The following is a 23,675-nucleotide window of genomic DNA, read 5'->3' on the forward strand; positions in this document are numbered from 1 at the left end:
AATAGGAATAAAATATAAGGTGAGGATAAATGTAACAAAAGTAATTGGGAGAAAATGATTACTTTAAAAGCAAACGGCAGCAGGCTGCCAACTAAATAAATTTAGCAGCGTTCTCTCTATATACTTTGCCGTTTTCATTCACTTTCTCTTCAATAGTTTTAAAAGCTCATTTTTTTATTTTTCTGTCAGAACTTAAGAAATGTGGACTGACAATTTCCCTTTCCCCACCAAAATTTCATATTTCTATTTCTTTAGGCAATAAATTTGGAGAAAAACTATTTTGTTCCGTTCAACTTGTTATTATCTAGTCATGACATTGATCGGCTGACATAAAAAATTGTTGAGAATCGACGGCTTTAAAAAATTTGGCGGCGGAACCAGTGGCTAATGCAATCGTTTATTTATTTACGACAAAATAGTTATTACGAGACAGCTTGGAAAGGAAACATCTTAAAATAGGGAGGGAGGATCCGACCAAATGAAAGGAAAACCTCCCCCGCGCATATTTGACTTTGTGCAAACATTCAGCTATAAGCCGATCCGGTTCAGACCAGCAGCGATCAAACATCGGTCAATCCCAACAGCTTATTTAATGTATTTAGCGGTCTGTTTAAAATTTATTGGTTGAAAATGATGGAAAAAAGAACGCACAATTGCGAAATAAAACAAAGGTTCTATGGTTTTCCGCAATCTAATTTTAGCAAAAATAAATAAATAAAAGCTAACGGTAAGACCAATGTAGGTGAAAACAGAGCAGCACAGTGAGGCGGATAGGGGCCAGAGAGAAGAAAGGGAACTAATCTATTTTGAGAGCGTATTGTGCCCAAGCAGAAGCCCTGTTTTTTCACAAAGCATCGGTCACAGGGTCCGGACGCTAGCAAAAATGCACGCAGCCAGCCTGTTTGTCGCAAGAAAAACCCCGAAAGAGAGCGAAAAAAGATCAACTTATTATATTATATAACAGAAAATTTTGCACACAAAAGGCATGGCCAATTAACGACTCATTTACAGTCAGAGCCGGTCAATTGGCCGACAATTCAGCATTCTACTGGCAGACTCTAATCCTGCTGCAGTCGGCTCATTAGGTTCTGCTCGCGGCGATCCAAGTCATCAATGATCGAGCGCAGTCTGCGGAGCTCAAAGCGGACCTCCTCCCTGCGCAAGACCAGCATCTCGCGGTATTCCTCCGAGGGATCCGTCGCAGCGGAAACCACTCAGGCAGCAGCGTAATCGGGTCGACGCTCACTGCGCGCCGCACCCGCGCAATAATTGACATTGACTCCGCTTCATCATCCGCAGTTTCTACCGCAATATTGCCTTGCTGCTTCGTTTTATTCTCGGCGGCCATTTCCCTAATAATAATCTGCTGCCGCCGGTGATTAAATTTAGTGAATGCGAACTGGCCGATAACTGCCACCAGGCCAAAGAACACAGCGCCCGAAACCACCGACTTTCTGCGACCGCGGCTGATAAAGGCCAGGGTGCCGCCGGTCAGTGCGCCGGCCAATGCGCTGCTGAACATTTCGTCATTTTCGCGGGTCTGCGATATGCGCAGATTCATCGCTTGATTTTTCTCGCGCTGCTCGGCCAAAAGAGCCTCGCGAGTCGTGAAGAAGAAGAGCCCACAGAGGGACCAGTTGCCGGCCATGGTTGCTGTGTGGCGCGCAATTGGCTGAAGGTTCTTTAGGATGGCCACGTTGAGTCCGATGGCCCCGCCGGCTGCGCCTAGGCCCAGGGTCCCTAGGATAATTCGCTTGCGTGCATTGCGATCGCCCAATATTGCCGACATTTCTCGTAGTTGATGACTTGGTTTTTTTTGCTAGCAGTGGCTGTAGATCGAATTTTAAAATATAAACTTTTCTCAGAGTATACAATATGAATATGATGAACGCAATTAATTGTTGAAAATATGAATTAATAAGTGCAAACGCGAATCCAGACCCTAGTGGGAAGATCTTCGATAAAGGCATAGATAAAAAGTATGGGGTGAGAGATCACAGCAATTTTTTATTGCTTTGCAATTCAAATGTTCTTTTAGGATATGCCTTATCTCTCTTTTTTATTTGCGGTTAACTAGCCGATGAAACAAACACATAATTACGAAGAGCAAACCCATTAAACTCAAAGCGTCAAAAGATGTCTATTTTTGCAATTGCAATAATAATCTATTCAGGTCTATTATATTCTGAGATCAGCAGGAAGCTTAAAAGCAATATATGTTTGCAATCCAACAAGAGCCATTGTTTGTTGCTCATTTTGTTTGAGGAGCACCGGCCAGTTGCTCGTTCAAATAAATTGAATTTATCCGTCCTTCTTAAAACTATTGGCAGCTGTGATCTGTTATCTGTCAAAAAGAGCATTCTTAAAAAAGTTGTTAAAAGAACAACATACTCTCTTATCGCATTCATTTTGTGTTTAAAATTTTTATTTTTTCCGCCTTGTCCTTTTTATCTTTTATTTTTGTAATTTTCATTTTTTATTTTCGTCATTTAAAAAATAAACGCAAGGCTCGGCCAACGAGACAATAATTAATTTTAAAAAAAAGCCTTTCACATTTTATTCCCGATTGTTTCATGAAGGCCTACGCGCTGAACACACACATACACACCAGCTGAAAATAAAAGTTATTCCTTTATCTCACTTCAAAAGGGTAAAATTTCTATTCTTATTTTTTTGTATTCCTTAAAGCCCCTTTTTCTCTTTTCTGATCTCATAAAATGACACCAAAGACACTTTTAGGTCGGGGGGCAGTCTCCTGGCTCAAACACTCGGCGCACATATTCCTCTTCCACAACGACAAATACCTTCGCGACGAGTTCTTCGTAACCTCCTACTTTATTCCACAGCCAACACTCGGGATTATCCGCACAGTCATATTCATCTACTGCCTCGCAGTGCTCATCGCCAACCTCGCCTCAACATTTCTCACGGCGCAGGGTGGAACTGGGCCGCATACTTTACCACCCTGACATTTATTGGAATCACACTGTACTATGGCTTTGCAGCATACAATACGGTTCGTTACACAACAGTAAATCGCATATGGAACTGGTGGCGGCTGGAGTGGCAGTGGCACAGGAAAGCAGTGAGGGAGTTGCCGATTTCTATGCCGATGCCGTTGCCGCCGGACCAGCTGATGATACTGGCTGGGGATAGTCGGATCGGAATGCCATCGGTGAGTGCCCTGGTCGCAGATAATGCTGGGTTGGGTACGATTTCAATTGTCACCAATACAGACTCGTGTTCAGGCAGCTCGTCGGGGATTGAGCGCGTGCAGCTGCTGCGCTCCGACCATGAGCGGGCACCTATGGGCTTGCGGGACATTGGGATAGCGCCTGAAATCGACGAGATCAAGGAGATATGCGACCAGCAGCAGCAGCAGCAAGACCAGGACCAGGACCAGGACCAGAGTCAAATCCAACAGCAGCAGCAGAATAAGCGGATATTCGATACAACAAGAACCAGGACCAGGACCAGGTCCAGGACCAGACTGGATCTGATCCATGGCTGACGAAGATACACAGTACCAGCGGCCAGCATCCGTCGCCCATCAGCTGTCGCTCGCCTCACAATGGGTTTTGTACGAGACATTCACGTGCTACGCGCCCCTAGTAACGTTAGTATACTGGTGCCTCCTGTATCCGACACAAGGCGGGCTTGATGGGGTCCTGGACACATGGATGGGCGTCAGCATGCATGCGATAAACTTTCTTTTAATGTCGCTCGAAGTAATGGTGTTTGCGCGGTGCCGATACCGGTGGACGCACTTTGGCATGGTGGTTCTGTGCTTGGTGCTGTACTTGGCTTTGGTGTATTTTATGGTCGGTGTCTATGGGTTTTATGTGTATCCGTTTTTTGAGACAAAGTTTTTTGGGGGTATGTTGCTGTGGTGTGCTTGTTGGTGGTTGTTGTTGTGGCGATCATTTGGGTTATTATGCTGATGGTGCACCGGTGGAGGGATATGGCGTATCCGCGGTGGCTGTCTCGTCGTCCGGTCTGCATTTGCATTCTAGAACCCGAATAATTATTATTTTGTATATATTTTGTATTTCAATTCCTCAGCTATATTTCTTTAAAAGAAATGTAAAATAACTTTTTTTGGAACCAACTGTGACCACGTTATATTTACCGATATATTTTACCTGCACAATGACGTTTAGCTTAGTTTAGTTTTGTTATTTGTAACGACAAACCTTGATTTCTCTTCCTTCTTTCAGGGGAGTTGGTCGTTCGACTTTAATGGGGGCGCGAGTGGGATGAGGGGAGAGTCAAATGTTTGTGTGTGAGTCAACCCAATTTTTAATCATTTAATGCGGAACAAAGAACAAAAACACGTCATTAAATTTCTACTTTGGCTCGGGCTAGACTCAAGCGCGCATACATTGTCATCTTTTTTATTAATTTTAATTTGCTATGTGTGTGCATACATTCTTACTGCATACATTCTTACAGCCACGGTGAACTGAAACTGAAAAATGCAGGAACTCGTTTGGCCATCCTCCCTAATTTTTTTATCGTTCGACTTTTCCCTTTCTTTTCTTCTCCTCTTTGCAATAAATAATAACCACACTTTAGATTTCATTTTATTCTTTCCTACACAAATGTCCTCTTCTTCTTCGATCGCTCCCCCATGCATCACGTTCATCGGCGGCGGCAACATGTGCGAGGCGATTCTGTCCGGGCTACTCAAGACCGGACACCCTCTGACGCACGTCCGTGTTTCCGAGCCCACTCCCCAGCGCCAAGAGTACCTTCGGTCAACCTACAAAATTGACGTATTCGGGGACAACAACCAGGCGATCACCGGTGCAAGCGGCCAAGTGTCCACCGCCCCCGTGGACGTCGTCGTCCTGGCGGTCAAGCCGCAAGTGGTCGGCGAAGTCGTCCGCGGCATCGCCCAGTCCCTGCAGCAAACCCAGCCGCTGGTTATTTCCATTGTCGCCGGAGTCGCCATTAAGGACTTTTCCCGGTGGATCCACCACCAGGAGAAGCAGCAGGGATCGGCAACAGGCGGTAAGCGTGTGCCGCTGGTGAGAATGATGCCGAATACGCCGGCGCTGGTCGGCGAGGGCGCGGCAGGCATGTTTGCCGATGCGGATGTCAGCCAGGAGCAGCGTATGCAGACCGAGTATGTTGTGCGGAACATCGCCAAGGAATATTTCTGGGTCGACACCGAGTCCGGTGTCGACGCAGTCTGTGCGGTGAGCGGATCCGGCCCGGCCTATTTCTTCCTTGTGATTGAGGCCATGGAGAAAGCCGGTGTTGCCATGGGTCTGGACGCGGAGGTTGCAAAGCGACTGGCGGCGCAGACTGCTTTGGGCGCTGCGAAGATGGTGTTGACTAGTGAGGACGATGTTGCCACTTTGAGGACGAAGGTTACGTCGCCGAATGGAACTACGCAGGCAGCAATTGAGAAGATGATCGAGGTTGGCGTGCCCCAGGGGATTGCACAGGGCGTGGCTGCATGCAGAGAACGCTGCTCGACTTTGTCTGAGGAATTTGGCAAACTGTAAGAGCGTATTTTTGTTACGTGTTGGGAATTGATATCGCTTAACTATGACGTAAATAATAAACCAACACTTGATTTCCACCCCCTTTTTGTTCTATTGGTTAGTTAGCTTGAAGAAAATAGTTCAAAGTGTATGGTTGTAAATATAGCGAAGCGCTGCTATTCGTGCTTGCACATGTCGGTCTTCCACTTTCCACTATTCATTTTCTGCTTTATGAGCTTTTTTGTTCTCAATTCTCAATTTATTTTTTATCTTTTCCAATTAGCAGTATTAAATGCTGGCAAATTCCGCAAACAGCAGCAATGGCAGCAGCAGCACCACAGAGGCCAGCCGCGCCCTCCACGCACTAAACCAAGCACTCCCCTACGCACACACCATCGCCGAACGCTCCCAGCTCGAACTCAGCATCAACCTGCACCAGCACCAGCACCAATCCCTCCTTCATCATCACAAGCATCTGCACACCCTCCAAACAACGCTTACCCGAGCGCAATCCGCCCTCCAACAAAGCCAACAAGGCCAACTGAACGACCAACAGAGGCTGCGTCGGCTACAAAGCGACAGTGTGTTTTCACTGATGGTGCCATTACGCAAGAAAGAACGCGAAAGCGCACAGAACGCATTGGGATTTTCTGATATGATGGTGGAGCGTGCGCAGAGGGATGTTATGAGGGTGGAGGCGGAGATTGACACAATGAGGAAGAAGTTTGAGGAGAGTAGCCGCAGGATGAGGGATGAGTGCTGGATGGCTGAGCAAGCGTGTCGGGATGTTTTGCGCAGAGCTGGTACGGTTGCAGAGATACAGCAGCAGCCGGCAGCAGCCACCCCTTTGACGCCACCGCCGATACCGCCGGTTCCCCCGCCGCCGCCACCGCCGCCGCCACCAATTCCGCCGGATCTGCCGCAATCAAATCAAATCACCACCCACCGCTACACCGCTGCCAAACAGCGGCCGCCGCCACCGCCTCCGCAGTCCCAGCGGCCGTTCTCAATCAGCGCCGACACCAGCTTTGAAATCCAAGCATCGCTGCACCATTTCCAATCAACGCTCCCACCAGAACTCCTCCACCCACTCGCCACACCCCCGCCACCTTCAGCATCTGCTGGCTCTGCTGGATCTGCTGCAACAATTAATTTTAGTGCATCGCTTTGGCACGCTCTTTATATGACACTTCGGTATATTTACCCACATGCCGAAGTTACTCTGGACCAGGGTAACGCGCTATTCGGCGCCGACGCGTATTTGAATTTACAAACCACCATTCGCCTGCCTGTCCTCATAACCAACTCATTTTCCTCTTCCCACCATTTTTCCTCTGGCACCGCAGCAGCAACAGCAGCAGAGAACTTGGATAATGAACATTATCGGCCACGCCGTAGTGTCAGTGGCAATCAACGTGCGTTAGCCGAAAGCTTCGGTTTAAAATCATCATTGTGTGATTTACGTAAAGTAGAATCCGCCATTAAGAAACTCGTCTTGTTAATTAGTACCGAGCGACAAGCGAGGAATTCCGGTTTATTGGTTTCAAAGGAAGGCGTGGTGGTTGTAAGGAGAACAGCGAGGCAGAGTGTATGTGTGAGTCGACTTTGTGGGATTGTTGATGGGTGGATACATCCCGTGGCATTTATTGCTTGGTATATGGCTGTGATTATTGAGAGTCCTGTGGTGGAGTATGAGCCTCCATTATTTCTTTAAAAACAAATATATGCGGAGTTTATTGTTATTGTTTAATTAATTAAAGTCTAGAGTTTGAATAAAAGGTGAAATGACAACTTGTCTTGTGATATCAATGGCTGCGCAACCGATTAAGGTGACATATGCAAGAGAGGGAGGAAATAAAATAATTTCTTTTTTTTGTACACGTTGTCACATTTCTTTCGAGTTGAAAAATAAAAATAAAAAGTGTATATTGAAAATAACGAACAAACAGGATAAAACCTAAAAAAAACGATGATTTTTACACAATATGCGACCGACACTAAGAATAAAAATACCAAAAGCAAAATCAAATTCATGTATAAAACCACACTCCATTCTCTCTCACATTCTCTCTCCCTCCCAGAATTCAATAATTTCGCAAATATGTGTAATTCTACTAAAATTTCTAAACATAATGTGCTATTTTCTTACAACTTTGATTGTTTGCGATTAGCAACAAAAGATAATAGGTTTTAATTTATTTTTTGTTTAGTATTATGCTAATTAATGAACATGGGCATATAAAATATATGTTAGAAAGTGATATAATCAAAAAGAATATTTCTTTCTTTCAAACAGAACAGTTCCTAGCTGTCCGACAGTCATTCCTTTTATGTGTTCGATTTGACATATAAGTAAACTATAGCAAAACCTTGTCATCATTGCCCTGGTTTCCACGCGCATAATCCATTAGTCTCAGTAAGGCAATCATGTGCCTCAACTATGATAAAACATCATATTTTAAAAGAATAATAAAAAACTGCTGTGATAAACTCAAATATGCATTGACCAAAACAAATGATTATATATATAACGCTATCACTAATACGGCTATCCTACCGTTAACAATACATCCAACTAATTGGAATAGCCCCCCGCCGGTACCACAGCCATATCGCCGGATATATGGTTATACGGCGGCACACCATACTCGTCATCAGCTCCGTCAACGATATCATCCTCTTCCTCTTCCTCTTCCTCCTCATCATACGCCATATCAGTCTGCGAATCAACCAGGGCTCTGATCCTGGGCATCCGGAACTCTGGCGGAATATAGGTCTCGATCGCCGGCACCTTGCGCGCAGTCAGGTAGAGCACCTGGTCATTCAGGTCGTTCGTGTCCAACAAGATCTTGTCCACCTTCTCCGACGGACCCGCGCGCTTCGTCACCTCGTTCATAACGGGGCCAATAATCGGGTTCTCGTAATCCGACACGGCATAGATGGACAGCAGCTTCTTGATCTGTGCCGGATTGAGCAGGTCACAGACCTCAAACATAATGTCGATGTCCTGCTCGGTCGACTTTTGCAGCTGCAGCAGCTTGACCAGCTGCAGCAAGCGGTCGAGATTGCGCGTGGTGTCGGACACCGTGTGGGTCTTGCACCACTCCTCGATGCGCGTGAGATTGTACTGGATCTGCATCCCGCGCTTCCATGAGCAAAAGTTGCGGCGCATGATGATGTTGTTAAAGGCGGTCACGCCAATGTTGCACAGCAGCTCGGACATGATCTGGCGCATGATTGCCTGGTCCACGTAGTAGAACTCCATTGTGCGCCAGATGTGGTTGAAGAAGCTCAGCACGTTCTCGATCTTCACCGTGCTCTCCCTGGGGCCTGTGCCCATCAGGCGGTTAAAGAAGCCAGAGTCGCTGGCGGTGAAGCCCGGCAGGGCCTCGCTCTCGACAACGCCGGGGATGATCAGCTTGACAAAGCGCTTCTGCAGGTCCTTGATCCACCCAAAGTATATGTCCGAGAGCAGCGACTCGAGGTACTGCATGCCGTCGTTCATCGCGCGCTCGCTCTCGGCGTACTCGTATGTCGACGACTGGTGCTCGGTCATCGACGTCTTGATGATCGACAGCAGCTCAAACACGTTGGACAGCCAGAAGGCCGACGTGTAGTCGGACTCGAAGGCGGCGGTCTTCTTCTGCACGCGCGCAATGGTCGACATGAGCAGGCGGTCGATGCGCCGCGCCAGGTTGTACTGGAACATCTTGATCACGCACAGCCCGATGAGATGCGCGGGGAACAGCAGGTCCGGCGGCGAGTACTCGGCGTCCAGGTTCGGCAGCGGCACCTGCAGGTCGCCGATCAGCTCGTTCAGCACCTCGGCGACCAGGCCATCCTCGTGCTCGAGCATCTCGCGCACCTCCTCCTCGTTGCGCAGCTCAAAGACCTCGTCCTCCAGCGAGTCCTCGGGGATGACCGACTGCGCCAGGGCCGCCGAGTTGGTGAAGCCGCTGCCCAGCGAGCTGAGCATCTTGGCCAGCGTGCGGCCCTCGTCGCCGCCGATGGTCGAGCGCTTGCTTGCACTCGACGACTCGATGAGCGTCGGGCTGGGGGCCTGGTCGACCGAGTGCGGGCGGCGCTGCTGCAGCTGCGGATTCTGGTGCTGGTGCTGGTGCTGGTGCTGCTGGTGCTGCTGCGACTGCTGCGGCTGCGGCTGCGGCTGCGGCGGGATGGGCGGCAGCGCCTGCTGCTGGCGGGCCATGGTCGGCGCCGTGGCCGGCGGCCTCGGGTCGAGGTCGTAGCCGGTGGCCAGCTCTGCGGCGGCGGCCCGCCAGCGGCTGGCCGCCGCCGCGTCGTTCCGCTTGATGCTCGACGCCAGCTCGGGCGCCTGCTGGCCGGGCGTGGCCGCGCCATTCTGCTGGCCCAGCATCGGGCCGCCCTGCTGCTGCAGCACGAGCATCTGCTGCTGGTGCTGCGCCTTGACGTCGGCCAGCTGCGCCCTGCTGGCCTCGAGCTCGGCCTCGAGCTCGCCCAGCTTCTTCTGCAGCTCGGTGCGCGCCTCGACGCCCCTCTCGCGCTCGACGCCAGCCTCGCTGCGCGCGTCCTCCAGCGCCCGCTGCGTGGCCTCGACCTCGACGCGCAGCTCCCGGCACAGCTCGTCGGCCTTGTGCTTGGCCTGCTCCAGGTCGCCCACGCGCTGCGTCAGCGAGCCGGTGGCCTTGGCGATGGTCGCGTCCTGCGCCTGCCGCATCTGCTTGACCTCGTCCTGCGCCAGCCGCAGCTTCTCGGTCAGCTGCACGACGCGCGCCTGCGACTCGTCCAGCTGGCGCGTCAGCGTCATCAGCTTGCCCTCCAGCTTGTACGTCACGTCCTTGAAGTGCTGCGCCGACCGCATCTCCTCGCGCCGCTGCTGCAGCTGCTGCTTGGCCATGCGCACGCGCACGCGGCCCTGCATGCGCGTAATCAGGAACGTCTCGCGCTGGCGCGCGCGACGCGCCATGAAGCCCCTGGCACGCGTCTGCAGCAGCGTGGCGGCACGCGTCCGCCGCATGGCCTGGAAGCTGCCGCGCGCCTGGTGCGCGCGCACAAGGCCTGGATCAGCAGCACGCTGCGGCGCTGGCGCGCGAACGCGTGGCGCGCCAGGTGGCCGCGGATGCGCGACTGGATCAGCAGCGCCGCACGCGTGTCGCGCAGCCGGCGCAGGTGGCGGCGCGCCAGGTGGCTGCGCGCCAGCGCCTGGAGCGACCGCGCGGCGATGCGCTGGCGCAGGAAGCGCGCGCGCTGCAGCGAGCCGCGCACGAGCCGCTGCAGCGACGTGGCGGCGGTGTTGAGCCGCTCGACGCGCTGCTTCTCGATCAGCGCAAGCATGCCGGCGCGGAAGAACACCTTGGTCAGGCCGACCTGGTAGCGGTCGCTCTCGCTGAAGGCCGCGCGCAGGATGGCCGACGCGAGCGCGCGCCACTCGTCGACGGACGCGGCCGGCGGCGGCGGCGGCGCCGGCGCCGGCTGCATGACGACGCCGTAGCGGTGGATGAACTCGGGGATCGGCAGCCGCGACGGGTAGCCGGCGCAGCTGATGCGGATGGTCTCGAGCACGCCGCAGGCGCGCAGCTGCGCCAGCACCATCGGCGCGTCCCACTGCCACGCGCACTTGGCCTCGTTGGGCTTGATGCAGCGGATGTAGTGCGACTCGGTCGCCTCGATGGTGTCCATCAGCCCGACCAGCGAGTGCTTGAACACCGCGCCCAGCGTCGGCTTGCGCGCCGCGCGCACGCTGAGCTTGGGCGCCGCCGGCGCGGCCGGCTGGTGCTGGTGCTGGTGCTGGTGCTGGTGCTGCTGGTGCTGCTGCTGCTGCTGCTCGCTCGCCTCGGGCGCGGCCAGCACGGCGGCCAGCAGCGCGCCGCTGGTGGCCTTGAGCACGTTCTGGATCTCGTCGGGCACCGTGTCCTTGTTCTTCTCGATGAAGCCGTCGGCCTCGTACGTCACGTCGTGCGCGTAGTGCCGGATCGTGAACTTGTCGGCGCCGAACCGCGGCCGGCGGAAGAACGCCGCCGGCGTCTCGGGGTCGGGCCTGCCGGGCGGCGCAAACTGCTTGTACAGCTTCTCGGCGAACGTCGCGTCCGAGCCCTGCTGCAGCCGGCTCTCCTCGTCCAGCAGCGCCAGCACGCCCAGCCGGCCCTCGATCAGGTCGATGCACGGCTGGTTGTCCTGGAAGTCGACGAACGTCCAGTTGGCCAGCTGCTCGCGCTGGTACTCCTCCTGCTCGAGCTTGAACACGTGGCGGTTGAAGTTCTGCTGCAGCTTCTCGTTGGCGTAGTTGATGCAGAACTGCTCGAACGAGTTGTGCTCGAAGTGCTCGAAGCCGTAGATGTCCAGCACGCCGATGAACGACGCTGGCGCGCCCTGCACGCCGCCGCCCGTCAGCGACACGTTGATCGTGCGCACGATGAAGTCGAACAGGTGCGCGTAGACGAACTTGGCCACCGAGTCGCGCACGACCAGCGCCTGCGCGCGCGTCATGTTGCTGACGATCTTCTCGCTGCGCGTGACGATCTGCCGCTTGGTCAGCCACTTGCGGAACAGCGCGCCGTCGATGCCCAGCAGCCGCACGACGGTCGCCGCCGCGCCGTCGTCCTCGGCGATCGACGCGCCGACGCGCTCCGACGCGCCGGCCACCGCGATGTTGCCGACGTGCAGCAGCGCGGCCAGCAGCTCGTGGATCTGCGTCTTCTGCGCCGCGCTGAAGCCGATGACGTCCAGCGCGGCGCTGGTGTCCCTGAACTCGGCCGCGTCGTCGACGCCCTCGATGGTGCCGCTGCCGCCCAGCGCCAGGTACGCAAAGCTCTCCCACGTGCGGCCCTCGAGCCCCAGGTGCGCGCGCTCGCCCGCCGGCACGGCTGCCAGCAGCTGGTAGAAAACGTGGTAGTTGCGCTCGGTCGCCGGCTGGTACACCAGCCGCGAGCGCTCCAGCAGGTACGTGCGGATGTACGCGGCCTCGATGGCGTGGCGCTCGTTGAAGCGGATCTCGAGGAACTTTCCGAACCGCGACGAGTTGTCGTTGCGCGTCGTCTTGGCGTTGCCGAACGACTCGAGCACCGGGTTGGTCGCCAGGATCTGCTCCTCGACGCGGCTGATGGCGCCGGCCAGCTTGTCGCCGTCCTGCGCGCTGCCGTCCTCGTGCGCCGACGCAAAGTACCGCATAATGTACTTTGCGCTCATCGTCTTTCCGGCCCCGGACTCGCCGGACACAATGATCGTCTGGTTCTTCTTGTCGCGCACCATGCCCTGGAACGCGTCCTCCGAGATCGCAAACAGGTGCGGCTCCAGCTCGCCGCGCATGCGCCCGGCGTACGCCTCCAGGGTGTCCTGGGAGTACAGCGGCACGCGCGCAAACGGGTTGAGCGCGACCAGGACGATGCCCGAGTATGTGTAGATGTTGTGCATCTCGTAGCGGATCTGCAGGTTGTGCAGCACCGCCGGCTCGTTCAGGTGGCTCAGGTTCGTCAGGTCGTCGATGCCCTCGAGCAAGGGCGGGTTGCACAGTGGCGGCAGCACCTTGGCTTTCTTGGCCAGCTGGTCGAACGTCGCCTCGAACCGGTACTCCTTGACCTCATCTGCGCTGGTCGTCCGCTCGAACTGCATCGAGACGGTGCCGGCCGCCTCATCGACGGCCTTTTCCTTGAGCACGGCCTGCACCCAGGCGAGCTCATCGTCGACGAAAAACGCCTTTGTCCCCTATTGAATATCAATGATGGTATGAGGAAAGAGGTAAGGTATAATTGAATTTGGATTTGAATTTGCTGTTGGCGCTGCCGGAGCCGCTGCCTCTGCATCGTGCTGCATGTGTTGTGCCAATAGCTGTTGCTCGTGCGCCTGAATTTACCTTTGCATAGACCTTGAGCTCTGGTATAATTGAATTACCGCTCATCTGAAATGTAAACAGAAAAGTTGGCGTATGTGCTCTTTTTAAACGCTATATATCTACAAGAGTAATATTGCACATGTTCTATTTTTTGAGTTTGTGTGTCGAATTAGACTGAATCTGCCTCATCTGTCGTCCATGTCGCTCTGGTAGCCCTGGTAATTCGAGTCGCGCGCGCCACTTTACCTCTTTATTTTCCTCAATAACAAACAAACAAGCAAAACTGGTCGATAATATATAAAAGTAGGTGGGGGGTTTAATGCAAAAAAGGGAATAAAGAGAAAATGTATTATAAAGTTAAACACAAGGCTAACTAAAAAAAAGCAACAAGGTCATGTATGCGCCTTGCTTTGTTTTGTATCCAGGTGGTTTTTTTGTTGCTTTATTTATCCCTTGCTGCTGCTGCTGCTGCTGCTGTTGAAAACCAAAAGGAAAATAACCCGAGTACAATACCACGGCTAACAAACTATTCCCTAAATCTTTTTTTTGTTGTTTCCTGATACAATCGATCGCCAGGAACTTATTTTTTTATTTTTTGTTGCTCACTTGCTTTAAAGCTGGCCAATCAGATCACTCACATTCACATTCGAGCACGCGCACGGCCGCGATCGTCGTCTTAACAATATACGTCCTTGCCATAGCTGGTGAGTGCGACTGTCAATCAGGCGATAGCCAGATTCCGACTATTTAATCAAACATAACATAACATATATATATATATATAAAACAATGCACAGTTGCAAAAAATACTTTTGTGACTGCATTTTATTAGCACCTTAAAATTTAAAAATCCAAACATAATACTTTATTTCGCAGCTGGGCGCCCAAACACATCGGTGATAAAAATATAGCAGTTTTTGCCATGAGCGATCTTAGAAAACTCAGTCTTGTCGGTAACTTTAACAACGTATTTTCCAATTTTTTCCGGAGGAACAGCAATTACTCCATTGAATTTTGCCAATAGCTCGATGTCGAGCGCTATTGACCTCTGGAGTGTATCGATAACCTTGACACCGCTGGCCATAATAATATGATCCGCATTTTCTAATTTCAAATCCAAGCGGTTCTTGCCACATACACAACTTTGTTTTTGAGCTTGTCTTGGGTTGCAAGATAAATATAGACCGTGTATACTCCTATATTATGCATGGTTTTAGAGTTGAATTTATTTTTATGGTTTGCAAACGTATTTTTTAATTACACTGAAATGACATAGAATAAAAGTAAATAAGATGAATGGAAATAGCAAAAATAAAAAGCTTTATTTCTCCTGGCCACGCTAATATTCTTTTATACTTGCCATTTCAAAGTATATTAAATAATATTCCCCGCATTTTCACTCAGCTGCAATCACCACATAACTGGCACGGTATATAAGCCAGCCTCATTCAAATAACGCCATCCAGCCAGCCCACTTTATAAATACCACATCGATTAAAGGAAGCGTAAATATCTGCAAAAAAATAATGTTAAAAAGGTGTATATAATTTTACTCCAAAAATTTAAAGAAATATCTACTACTTTCAATCTTGACGACTAAAAGAAAAAAGTAAATAAATTGAATACACTCACTCCCACCGCATACACCTTTTACTCCTCGGGCTACACAGCAATTCAAAAAACGCAAAAATAAAGTATGGCTAGAACATGGATGTGAGCTATACCATTCTAATTATTTTTATAACAGCCCACTTGTGTAAGTTGTTTGATGTAGAAATAATGTAAATGCAAATACTCCTTTTACACTTTTTACAAAGGAAAAGCACTTTAATGTATTGTTTTTCTTTTTTTTGGTAGTTATGTCTGTACTTTTTGGGTATTCTATATTAAAAAGCTTTAATGTATTGGAACTGCATAAAAACATATCAGAGAAGCTTACAATAGATAAATAGATAAATATAATGAAAATTAAATAGTATTGCTGAACGAATTGAGTAAAAAACACCGAACGAGTACCCAAATGACACCCCCCTTGTGGGGACCAATTATGGACCCATGGTCCTGGACAAGTTGTTTTAAATTTTATCTCGGTCCAGCGATGCGAATGGTGGGTCCAGTGCTGCCTTGCAGCTGTTCCTTTTCCACCCATTCATCAAAGTTAAACCTCCAGAGGTGGGCAAGGTCAAAGGCAGCCCCACTGGTAATAACCCTTAACTCTATAGCCATGGTGAACAAGTACCACTGGTCTGAAGCCCAAGATGTTATCTTCCCACCGCTGCGCTATAGGGGTATGGCTGCTGTCCTTGCATCTCTGCTGCAATATGTTGCCTGTGACTGTGGCTGTCACAGCCACCAACGCTTCCTCTTAGGCATAATCCCTGACCATTCCCCCCTAGAGGACCTGTTGGCCATTTTGCTTCTTCCAGCGGTTGTATATAAACCCAGTCTTCTCTGTGATCTGTCTCTGGGTGCTGGTCTCAATCTTTGTTGGTCCTAGGAACTCCTTGTATTTAAACTGGTTGCAGTGGCAAAGCTTATTTATCCTCGACGACCAAACGCCTATTTGCGTGTCGGGGCGCACTTTACACAGCTTTGACCGCTAAAAAATGGGACTCATATTTTGGTTTTCCTGTAGAAATGGTTGTCTATTCGAGATATTAAGTTCTCTCAGCAGCCCCTGATAACTGCGTTGGCTAACGTACCCAGGCCGTTTTTCACATAGGTCATGGAACATATAATTACTTCAACAATGCGTGAATTATAATGCACATTATCATATTACGCATTATAGGTTTAACTAATAGCAAAGTATTTACTAAGCGTGGGATGTGCGCAATATAGAGTGATTGAATATGACAATGGTACTGCAAATGATATAGGCATTAAAGGGTGGAAAAGCATTCCTACGAAATATCGTGACTATTGTCAGTGTAAAAAATGATAATCTGTGTAAATTTATCCGTCCAACACAATTACATATGCAGATCTATCTGAACAAACCGTGCTGTCCTTTTTTAGCCTCTGGAATAATCGTGTTCATGCGCACGACAAAAAATTTTGCAATGGCAAACGTAAAAGGCGGGGGGTAGAAAAAGAAACACCAAAATCAACTCTACAGTAATGCTGAAAGATAAACGCAGTAGTTGCGTAAACATTCTTTGCTGCATTCCCTGAAATATGCCGATCTCTCCCCCCTCAGATCTTTACCAACTAGTGTTTTCATTTCTTAAACAAACATTCCTGTAACATAAAACAAATTGGAATCTAAAAAAAGAAATGTCGTTTGTAACAAACAAGATAAGAATTGCAACCGAAGGAATTGGATATTTCATTTTGTTTATATCCATTTATTCACTGTGCGATCAAATAAACTCTATTTATTAACTATTTATTTATATTGCAAATAATCGTATATTCGTTCATGATCACCTTTCTCACCCTTATCCCGTTTCTTCTCGGCATAACAAACGCCTTCAACATAAACTCCTGTGGGACGTTCCGGATAACACCAGAGACATTACCCAGATGTCAGCGCATATCCAATTGAACAGCACCTCGTCGCCGATAAACACAGAGTGGACGGGCATAGGCTGGGACACAGGCTCGATTTCAATCCAAAAGCTCAGCGACAACCAGCTGGTCGCCCTCTTCCAGCTGCACGCGCCGACAAACGACTCTACCGTGCGCGCCGGCCGAGCCACTGAATTCTCCACTGCCTATTTTATCGACGAGCCGCAGAAGCAAGGCATGTATCTTCAGTCCAAGATTGACAAGGATAATTCGGCCTCCAGCGGGTACTCCTTAAGGTCATGGCGCACTACAACATGATCGCTAACAACACCATATACCAGGGCCTGTGGTCCGATGGAGAAGTGTGGACGTACATGGGGTCGCTGGTTCTGCAGCACCCGAAAAACGGAAGCATCAAAGAAGAGGTCGCCAAGGCACTCGAGGAGGCTGCCAAGATGGATGACCGAGATCCTACAACGCAGGCCGAATCCACATCATCTGCAATTGCCGCTGAGCCTGAGCCGCTGGGTGAGTTTGCTGTCCCTGCCTCTCGCAACCCTCTTGGTAGAACCAAGCCACCAGAGACGCTGGCCACTTGCGAGATTAACAGGGACTCCCAAGGCAAGATAAAGCCCATATGCAAGTTCCTCAGACAGCTCCCCATTGTCCCCTCATTCCCGCACCCCTTCTCTTCACTCAGACGCACTGCCGGTGGAAATGTTAAGTTTGAGCGCGCGGGTATTTTCAAGGACCTCGCCATGAAGGGCAGACTGGCCAATGTTATAGACATCACTGCTGCCAGGTGTGTGAGTCACGGGAGAATGGAGGGTGACTTGGCCTCTTGCCAGAGAGATCCCAACAACCCAGAGTTCTACGTTGCCATTGATGGCATTGCACTCAATGGGGAGGAAAAGGAAAGGGGAGAAGATTGTTGGCGGCGATCTTATGAATGGGGCTGCAAATTTCTTGGAGGAAAAGAGCTGGATCCACCACGAGGCCAGCAAATCGGCCGAAATCAACTTGATATGATATTCCTTTTTTAATATATATATATATTTGCGTGTTTATTAGCGTGCGGGAAATAAAATAATACTTTAATGCCTACAAGATGTGTACCAAGTTATCATGGCAATTGTAAACCCATTGATAAATAAAAACAATTGACATTCATCGGTATTTGTATTTTTGGCATTAGCAACCCCATTTCTCACATCACAATTTAATTTTAATAATGAATAGTACTTATTATCCCGTCTACTCTTAAAATAATTGAATGATAGAGCAGCGAGCAAATTTGTACTTAGAATATGTTAAGATAAAATAAATGTTGTAGCAATGATGGCAAAACCAAGTAAAAAATTAAACATTGATCAACGTGCTATCAAACAAAGACGCTTCGTTCTTTAAGTTTACTCCAATAAGTTTTTTTTTAAAAAGAAGTGAGCAAAACATATGATTTAAAGAAACAGCCTTATTGCTTGAACAAAAGAGATCTATTAATTGCTCTTGTTCGTTTTAAAAAAGGCAGTTGTTCAGCAAATCGAGACGAAAAAAATCTTTTTTTGAACACAAAGGTAGTTGCCCACTTGAAAAATAATATGTTGCGTTTAAGGAATACAATTTTCCCTACTTGTTTTTTATTCAACAAAGCATCCGCTCTAAAAAGTTTCAGCTTTAGTTTTTTATATCTATAAAAATATTTTTCTCATTATTTTTTAACTTTATTCACTACCTTTTACAATATATTTTTGAAACCCAATATGCTTGTATTCAAGGTGCTGGCATTCCTAGTAGCTGGTCTATCTCTGGTCTTGGCTAACATTGTTAAGAAGCAAACGTTTCCTACAGTTTTAAATTTTATTGCAAATGGCAACATAGGTGATATGGAGCGCCTCACCTATCTTGTACTAATCAAGGGCGACACAAGCACACAATGCGAAGTTGCTATTCTCAGCGAATTGCCGGTATAGTAGCCGCAAACTGTGTTGAATGGAACTCCGACAGAACTTTTTCAAGAACCGATTATAAGGTTGCATACTTTGCTGCGGGAAATGGTGATAACGTTGTAAAGGCAGTGAATCAAATAAAAATGCACCCATCATATGATGCAACCACATTTGCAACAATCTTGCGATTGTTTCATTCGAGAGCTTCTTTGGCAGCCCCGTAACTAAAATGGCGCTATTTCCGATGATATCAACAGTATTGTCAACCGATACCACACTTTTCGCACTTTAGCAAGCATTTCTCCTCTACAAGCAACAGTCTGAACGCAGTTGCTTCTATGGATTCCGGAGCTGACCTTTGTTCGCAGTATTCTCCCTTATATGCCGCCAACGCCGTTGACTATGCCTGCAATTCATTAAACGTTAATTCTTATAACAGTCCTGGATGTGTGACAGGTTATAGCTCAATCTATGGTGCCACCGATGGCAGTGTGGCCATCCATGCACTTTATAGTTACAGTGTCACTGATGTTACCACTGGCCTGTGCGGTGTCAAGAATGTAGTTATGAATTACTACACTGTTCTGCGTAATTACTTGCCATGGGCTGTACAAGAAAGTGGAATGAGCTATATATCTATTCATAGTGCTAACATTCCGTATGAGTCCCCCAATACTTCTGGTGGCCGTTCTGTTGTTAACAATAGTCCAGCTATTGATGGCAAGATAGCATTAAATGGACTTGATGTTCAAGTCCGATTGAGCCTGCAACCACATCCACATTAACTGTTCTGACCACAGAAACCGACACCACAACTATTGAAGTTACCGAAACTGTTACAGCTTCAAGCACAGAATTTATTTCGACAACTACTGTTAACACTATTAGCACCATAGAATCAGCCACAGCAACTACTACAAGCACTGTAACAACTACTGAAACTACCATGTTAACCTCTGTTATTGGCGCCACATCCATGGACATAGCAACCTCGACTACATTTACAACAACAACATTTAGCGACACCATATTATTCACAGCAACAGTAACAGATATGGTGACTGCTCCAATCGTCAACACTGTAAATACCCAGGGCAACAACATTAACATTGGGCTTGATGTGGGTCAGAAAAATGTTGCTACGGTTACAGCCACAACCACCCAAACTGTATCCTCGGTTTCGACTATCACAAATACATCGGTGCTGTCTCTAACAACCACATTAATTTTACCCGACTCTAATATTCCTCAGCAAGCCACCACAGTTGTTCTTCCTGCAAGCACCGTTACTTTAACAGATATCAACACGGTTACAGTCACCACAGAATCCACATCTTTGATCACATCCTTCTACACTGTCACTTATGTCCCTTCCACAACCAAACTTGATAATGTTCAAACAACTGTATCTGGAGTCACAACTGTCACACGGACTGTTCCAAGCATATCTTTAGTCACAATGTTTGAATATAAGACGTTCCATAAACGTGTAGATAAACTATAAAGATATAAAGTATATTTAATAAATATGTGCTATGCATTGTGAAAAGGTATATAGAAGAAAGCATATTGCTTTGGTCACTGTTGTCGTGCTCTATAAAAATGTGGGTCTAAATTAATATATTCAAGTCTTAAAAATTACTTTTGGAACTGAAAAAGGGGACAGCGCTGTGTGGGCAGCGCTGTAAACATCATGATGTTCCTTAATGTCAGCCAGCAATAACAGAAAGGTGCATAGCGGCCATGAGAGCGATCTTGATTCTTGAAAAGGGAAGATAGTGGCTTGAAATCTGTGTTGGGCACCACAAACTTAATTTAATAAATAAGACTGAATGCCTACCATGCTTCCTTGTCCACCATGGGCTCTATTTCAGAGCCTGTCTATATGCTCCTATAACAAAAATTATCCTATGGGCAATGGTGTTGGAATTTCTCCAGACCTGGGTCTAATTGCCTGGCAGTGGAAGTGTCTGCCAGGGTGTTAGTAAAACTAAACCTGAGCACTCGATCTGTCACTAGAGGGTCAATTGTGCCAGATAGCATCATGCCACAGATGTTTTTTCTTTAATGACCTTTTCCTTAATTGTCCGCATATAATTATTTTTATTATAAAATCAGGCAGCAGACAGGGGGAGTAGAAGGTGGACCCCGTGGATAAATATAAAGCGCTTTTGCTCTTTATAATTTTTTTTACAATTACTGTCAAACAATCCAAATTACAATGATAAATATTTCTTTTATTTCTTTTTATAATTAGTTTTTTAAAATAAAAAGCTCACAAACAAAAAATACATTGTGCGCAGATGGCCAAATGGACAGCATATTTTCTCACTACCTTATTTTACTGATGGCCCTCTTGCCAAAATTTACAATTTATATTTATTGTCACACAACTTGACGTTATATTTTTGTTTTTCTCAGATCTGCTCTTTTCTTTTCAATACTCGTTATATTTTACTCAAACCTCCAAAAAATATTTATTGTTCAAATTTAGTATCCCAAAGTATTTTTTATTAGATATATATTTCACTTTTAACTTTTATTTTTCTATCCTGCATTTTATTAAGTAACCATGCAGGTATTTAAAAAGATATCCCTGCTGGTAGCTGGTCTATCGCTGGTCTCAGCAAGCATTGTCAAAAGGCAAGAGTTCCTTCTGCGCTACACCTTTTGCAAAAAACGACATTAGCGACATGCAATATCTCGGCTATCTCGTGCTCGTCAAGGGTTCTACAAGCACGGAATGCGAAGTTGCAATTCTTAGTGAGACCACTGGTATTGTTGCTGCAAACTGCATTGATTGGAATGCAAATAAAGAACCTGCACGCAACGATTATAAAGTTGCGTATTTTGGTTCAGGTAATGGCGGCCTCAATGTTCAGACAGTTTCTCGAGTAATACAGCACCCTTCATACAATCCGTCTAACTTTGCCAATAATGTTGCTGTTATCTGGTTTGAGTCTCTCACCCAAGACAGTTCCATGTTAGTTGCCAACATTGCTGATGACCCTAAGACTCTGTTCAACAGCTACAACGTTTACCGCTCCTTGGCTAGCATTTCTCCTCTAAAGGCCAATGAACTCAACACATGGGCGTATTTGATTACAGAAACCAAGGAGTGCAAAGAATATTCCCCTTTGTTTGCTGCAAGCCCCAATGACTATGTCTGCAATCACCCAACTGTCAACTCCGCTAACAGCCCTGGATGCGTGACAGGATTTAGCTCAATTTATGGTGCTTTGGACAACAATGTGGCTATCCATGCTCTTTACAGCTTCAGTGTCAGCAGCGAGAGCACAGGCCTGTGCGGTACCACAGAAATCGTTATGAACTACTACACCATCCTGCGTAACTACTTGGCCTGGGCTTTAAGCTTGACAAATACTAAACTCAACTCTATCCATGGTGTTACCAGACAATATTCACCTGCCATCCCCGATATAGGCTACACTGCTATTAATAAAGATGGCAGTGGTAATGATATTAGTGCCGCTAGTGGCGGATATGTTGCACGCAATGGCCTCGACGTTCAAACGCCCGTGGTTGCTCCAGTTGCTCGCATTGACCCTGTTGTAGTGAACGCTGTTGAAAATACAGCTGTTCAGGTTACATCAACCGTTTTGACCACCCAGACTGACACGTCACTGTTCTGGTGACTGAGAATGTTACATCATCAAGCACAGTTGTAGTTTCTTCCACAACTACTGAGACTGTTAGCACAACTGCCACAACTACGGCAACCACAACCGACACTGCCACAACTACTCAAACCACAATGGTGACGTCTGTTATTGGTGCCACGTCTACAGATGTTGCAACTTCAACCATTTCCACGACCACAACATTCACTAGTACAGTTACAGCAACTGTGACAGCAACTGTGGATGGTGCCGTCAATAATAATGCAGGCATTCCTCAGGGCAACAACATCAACATTAGCCTTAATGCAGGCCAGGCAAATGCCGCTACCATCACAGTCACATCTACTGAGACTGTGTCCTCAGTATCGACGGCCACTGATACCTCTGTTCTAACTGTCACTGCCACAGTTTACCTGTCTGCCTCCATTATTCCAGGACAAACAAGTATCATTGGCATACCTGCAACCACTGTCGCTGCTGCAGATATCAACACAGTTACTGTCACCTCAGTGACCACCTCTCTGGTGAGGTCCATCTATACTGTTACTGCTGTACCCACCGCATCTGGAAATAACCAGGCACAGGAAACTGTTTCTGGAGTCATCACTGTCACCGAGACTGTCCCAAGCATATACCTGGTTACCGTCACCCAAACTATCACAGATGCACACGAGCTTGGTCCTCTGGCTGCTTCTTCTGAGTCCAACCCTGCCTCAACAGCCACGGTCAGCAACTCTACTAATGAAGTGGTTGTTGAGAAAGAGAAAAAGAAGCTCTCTGCCGGCCTCATTGCTGGTTTGTCTATCTTGGTTCTGGTGCTTTTAGTAGTATTGTGGTACTTCTTCTGCTACAAGGGCAAACGCGATAGCCAGACTGACGGATACACAAACCAGCAGCCTGGAGGACTGTCGCGTGTGCGCAATTGGCTATTTAATCAAAACAATGACCGGTTCAATCACGACAGTCCGCCCGACTACATGACCCAGATCCGTTAAATCAACTAGTAATTTATTACCTATGCCAAAAAAGTATTATTTTATGTGCAAGTACATTTATCGAGATATGGTTGCAACAGGCAATATTTTCACTCCTAGAACTTTTTTTCCTTTTTTTTCCCTTATTTTTACTTTTCAAATTGGTCAATTAGTTTATATTTTGTGTGCATTAATAGTCTACCAGGCAGAGCGTAGACTGGTAATACGCTTAATAATACGTTTTTAAATTGTAAGACCCAATGAATACGGGGGACAATGCGTATATTATTAAAATTTACATGTTT

The 23,675-nt window shown here is 47.9% G+C and overlaps 7 protein-coding genes across 7 annotated transcripts; 5 read left to right on the top strand and 2 right to left on the bottom strand.

Moving 5' to 3' along the window:
* Positions 1-920: 920 nt before the first annotated feature.
* Positions 921-1,908, bottom strand: BX661DRAFT_186555 (uncharacterized protein). Its single transcript, XM_051537044.1, is given in 2 exon segments — positions 921-1,155; positions 1,167-1,908. 2 exon segments carry the CDS (start codon positions 1,787-1,789, stop codon positions 1,059-1,061), a joined length of 720 nt encoding a protein of 239 aa, XP_051389628.1. The 5' UTR covers positions 1,790-1,908; the 3' UTR covers positions 921-1,058.
* Positions 1,909-3,339: 1,431 nt separating this feature from the next.
* On the top strand, positions 3,340-4,056 carry BX661DRAFT_186557 (uncharacterized protein). Its single transcript, XM_051537045.1, has 2 exons — positions 3,340-3,825; positions 3,867-4,056. Exons 1-2 carry the CDS (start codon positions 3,504-3,506, stop codon positions 4,022-4,024), a joined length of 480 nt encoding a protein of 159 aa, XP_051389629.1. The 5' UTR covers positions 3,340-3,503; the 3' UTR covers positions 4,025-4,056.
* A 215-nt stretch (positions 4,057-4,271) lies between these two features.
* Positions 4,272-5,718, top strand: BX661DRAFT_186558 (pyrroline-5-carboxylate reductase). Its single transcript, XM_051537046.1, has one exon. It carries the CDS (start codon positions 4,602-4,604, stop codon positions 5,511-5,513), a length of 912 nt encoding a protein of 303 aa, XP_051389630.1. The 5' UTR covers positions 4,272-4,601; the 3' UTR covers positions 5,514-5,718.
* Positions 5,699-7,282, top strand: BX661DRAFT_186560 (uncharacterized protein). The gene has a single exon (XM_051537047.1). The coding sequence runs from the start codon at positions 5,785-5,787 to the stop codon at positions 7,204-7,206; it is 1,422 nt and encodes a 473-aa protein (XP_051389631.1). The 5' UTR covers positions 5,699-5,784; the 3' UTR covers positions 7,207-7,282.
* A 688-nt stretch (positions 7,283-7,970) lies between these two features.
* Positions 7,971-14,383, bottom strand: BX661DRAFT_226171 (P-loop containing nucleoside triphosphate hydrolase protein; the record flags this gene model as incomplete). Its single annotated transcript, XM_051538961.1, has 3 exons — positions 7,971-10,498; positions 10,525-13,172; positions 14,303-14,383. The coding sequence occupies 3 exons, from the start codon at positions 14,381-14,383 to the stop codon at positions 8,068-8,070; spliced, it is 5,160 nt and encodes a 1,719-aa protein (XP_051389632.1). The 3' UTR covers positions 7,971-8,067.
* Positions 14,384-16,655: 2,272 nt separating this feature from the next.
* On the top strand, positions 16,656-17,739 carry BX661DRAFT_186563 (uncharacterized protein; the record flags this gene model as incomplete). The annotated part of the gene is made up of 3 exons (XM_051537048.1): positions 16,656-16,787; positions 16,814-17,105; positions 17,222-17,739. Coding segments are annotated over exons 1-3 (877 nt in total), but the record flags the coding sequence as incomplete, so codon positions are not given.
* A 721-nt stretch (positions 17,740-18,460) lies between these two features.
* BX661DRAFT_186564 (uncharacterized protein) lies at positions 18,461-20,259 on the top strand (the record flags this gene model as incomplete). The annotated part of the gene is given in 5 exon segments (XM_051537049.1): positions 18,461-18,749; positions 18,764-18,975; positions 19,013-19,073; positions 19,124-19,507; positions 19,519-20,259. 5 exon segments carry the CDS (start codon positions 18,570-18,572, stop codon positions 20,257-20,259), a joined length of 1,578 nt encoding a protein of 525 aa, XP_051389634.1. The 5' UTR covers positions 18,461-18,569.
* Between the last annotated feature and the right edge of the window lie 3,416 nt (positions 20,260-23,675).

This window comes from Kickxella alabastrina, assembly GCF_025024165.1.
Source record: "Kickxella alabastrina strain RSA 675 chromosome Unknown BX661scaffold_22, whole genome shotgun sequence".
NCBI classification, from domain to species: Eukaryota; Fungi; Kickxellomycota; class Kickxellomycetes; order Kickxellales; family Kickxellaceae; genus Kickxella; species Kickxella alabastrina.

Excerpts from the sequence above, each read along its gene's own strand:
- BX661DRAFT_186557 (XM_051537045.1), top strand. The coding sequence starts at position 3,504 with ATGGCTGACGAAGATACACAGTACCAGCGGCCAGCATCCGTCGCCCAT. Across the intron at positions 3,826-3,866 it reads TTTGGTGTATTTTATGGTCG|TTTTTTGGGGGTATGTTGCT; the intron begins GTGTCTATGGGT and ends TTTGAGACAAAG.
- BX661DRAFT_186558 (XM_051537046.1), top strand. The coding sequence starts at position 4,602 with ATGTCCTCTTCTTCTTCGATCGCTCCCCCATGCATCACGTTCATCGGC.
- BX661DRAFT_186555 (XM_051537044.1), bottom strand. The coding sequence starts at position 1,789 with ATGTCGGCAATATTGGGCGATCGCAATGCACGCAAGCGAATTATCCTA.
- BX661DRAFT_186560 (XM_051537047.1), top strand. The coding sequence starts at position 5,785 with ATGCTGGCAAATTCCGCAAACAGCAGCAATGGCAGCAGCAGCACCACA.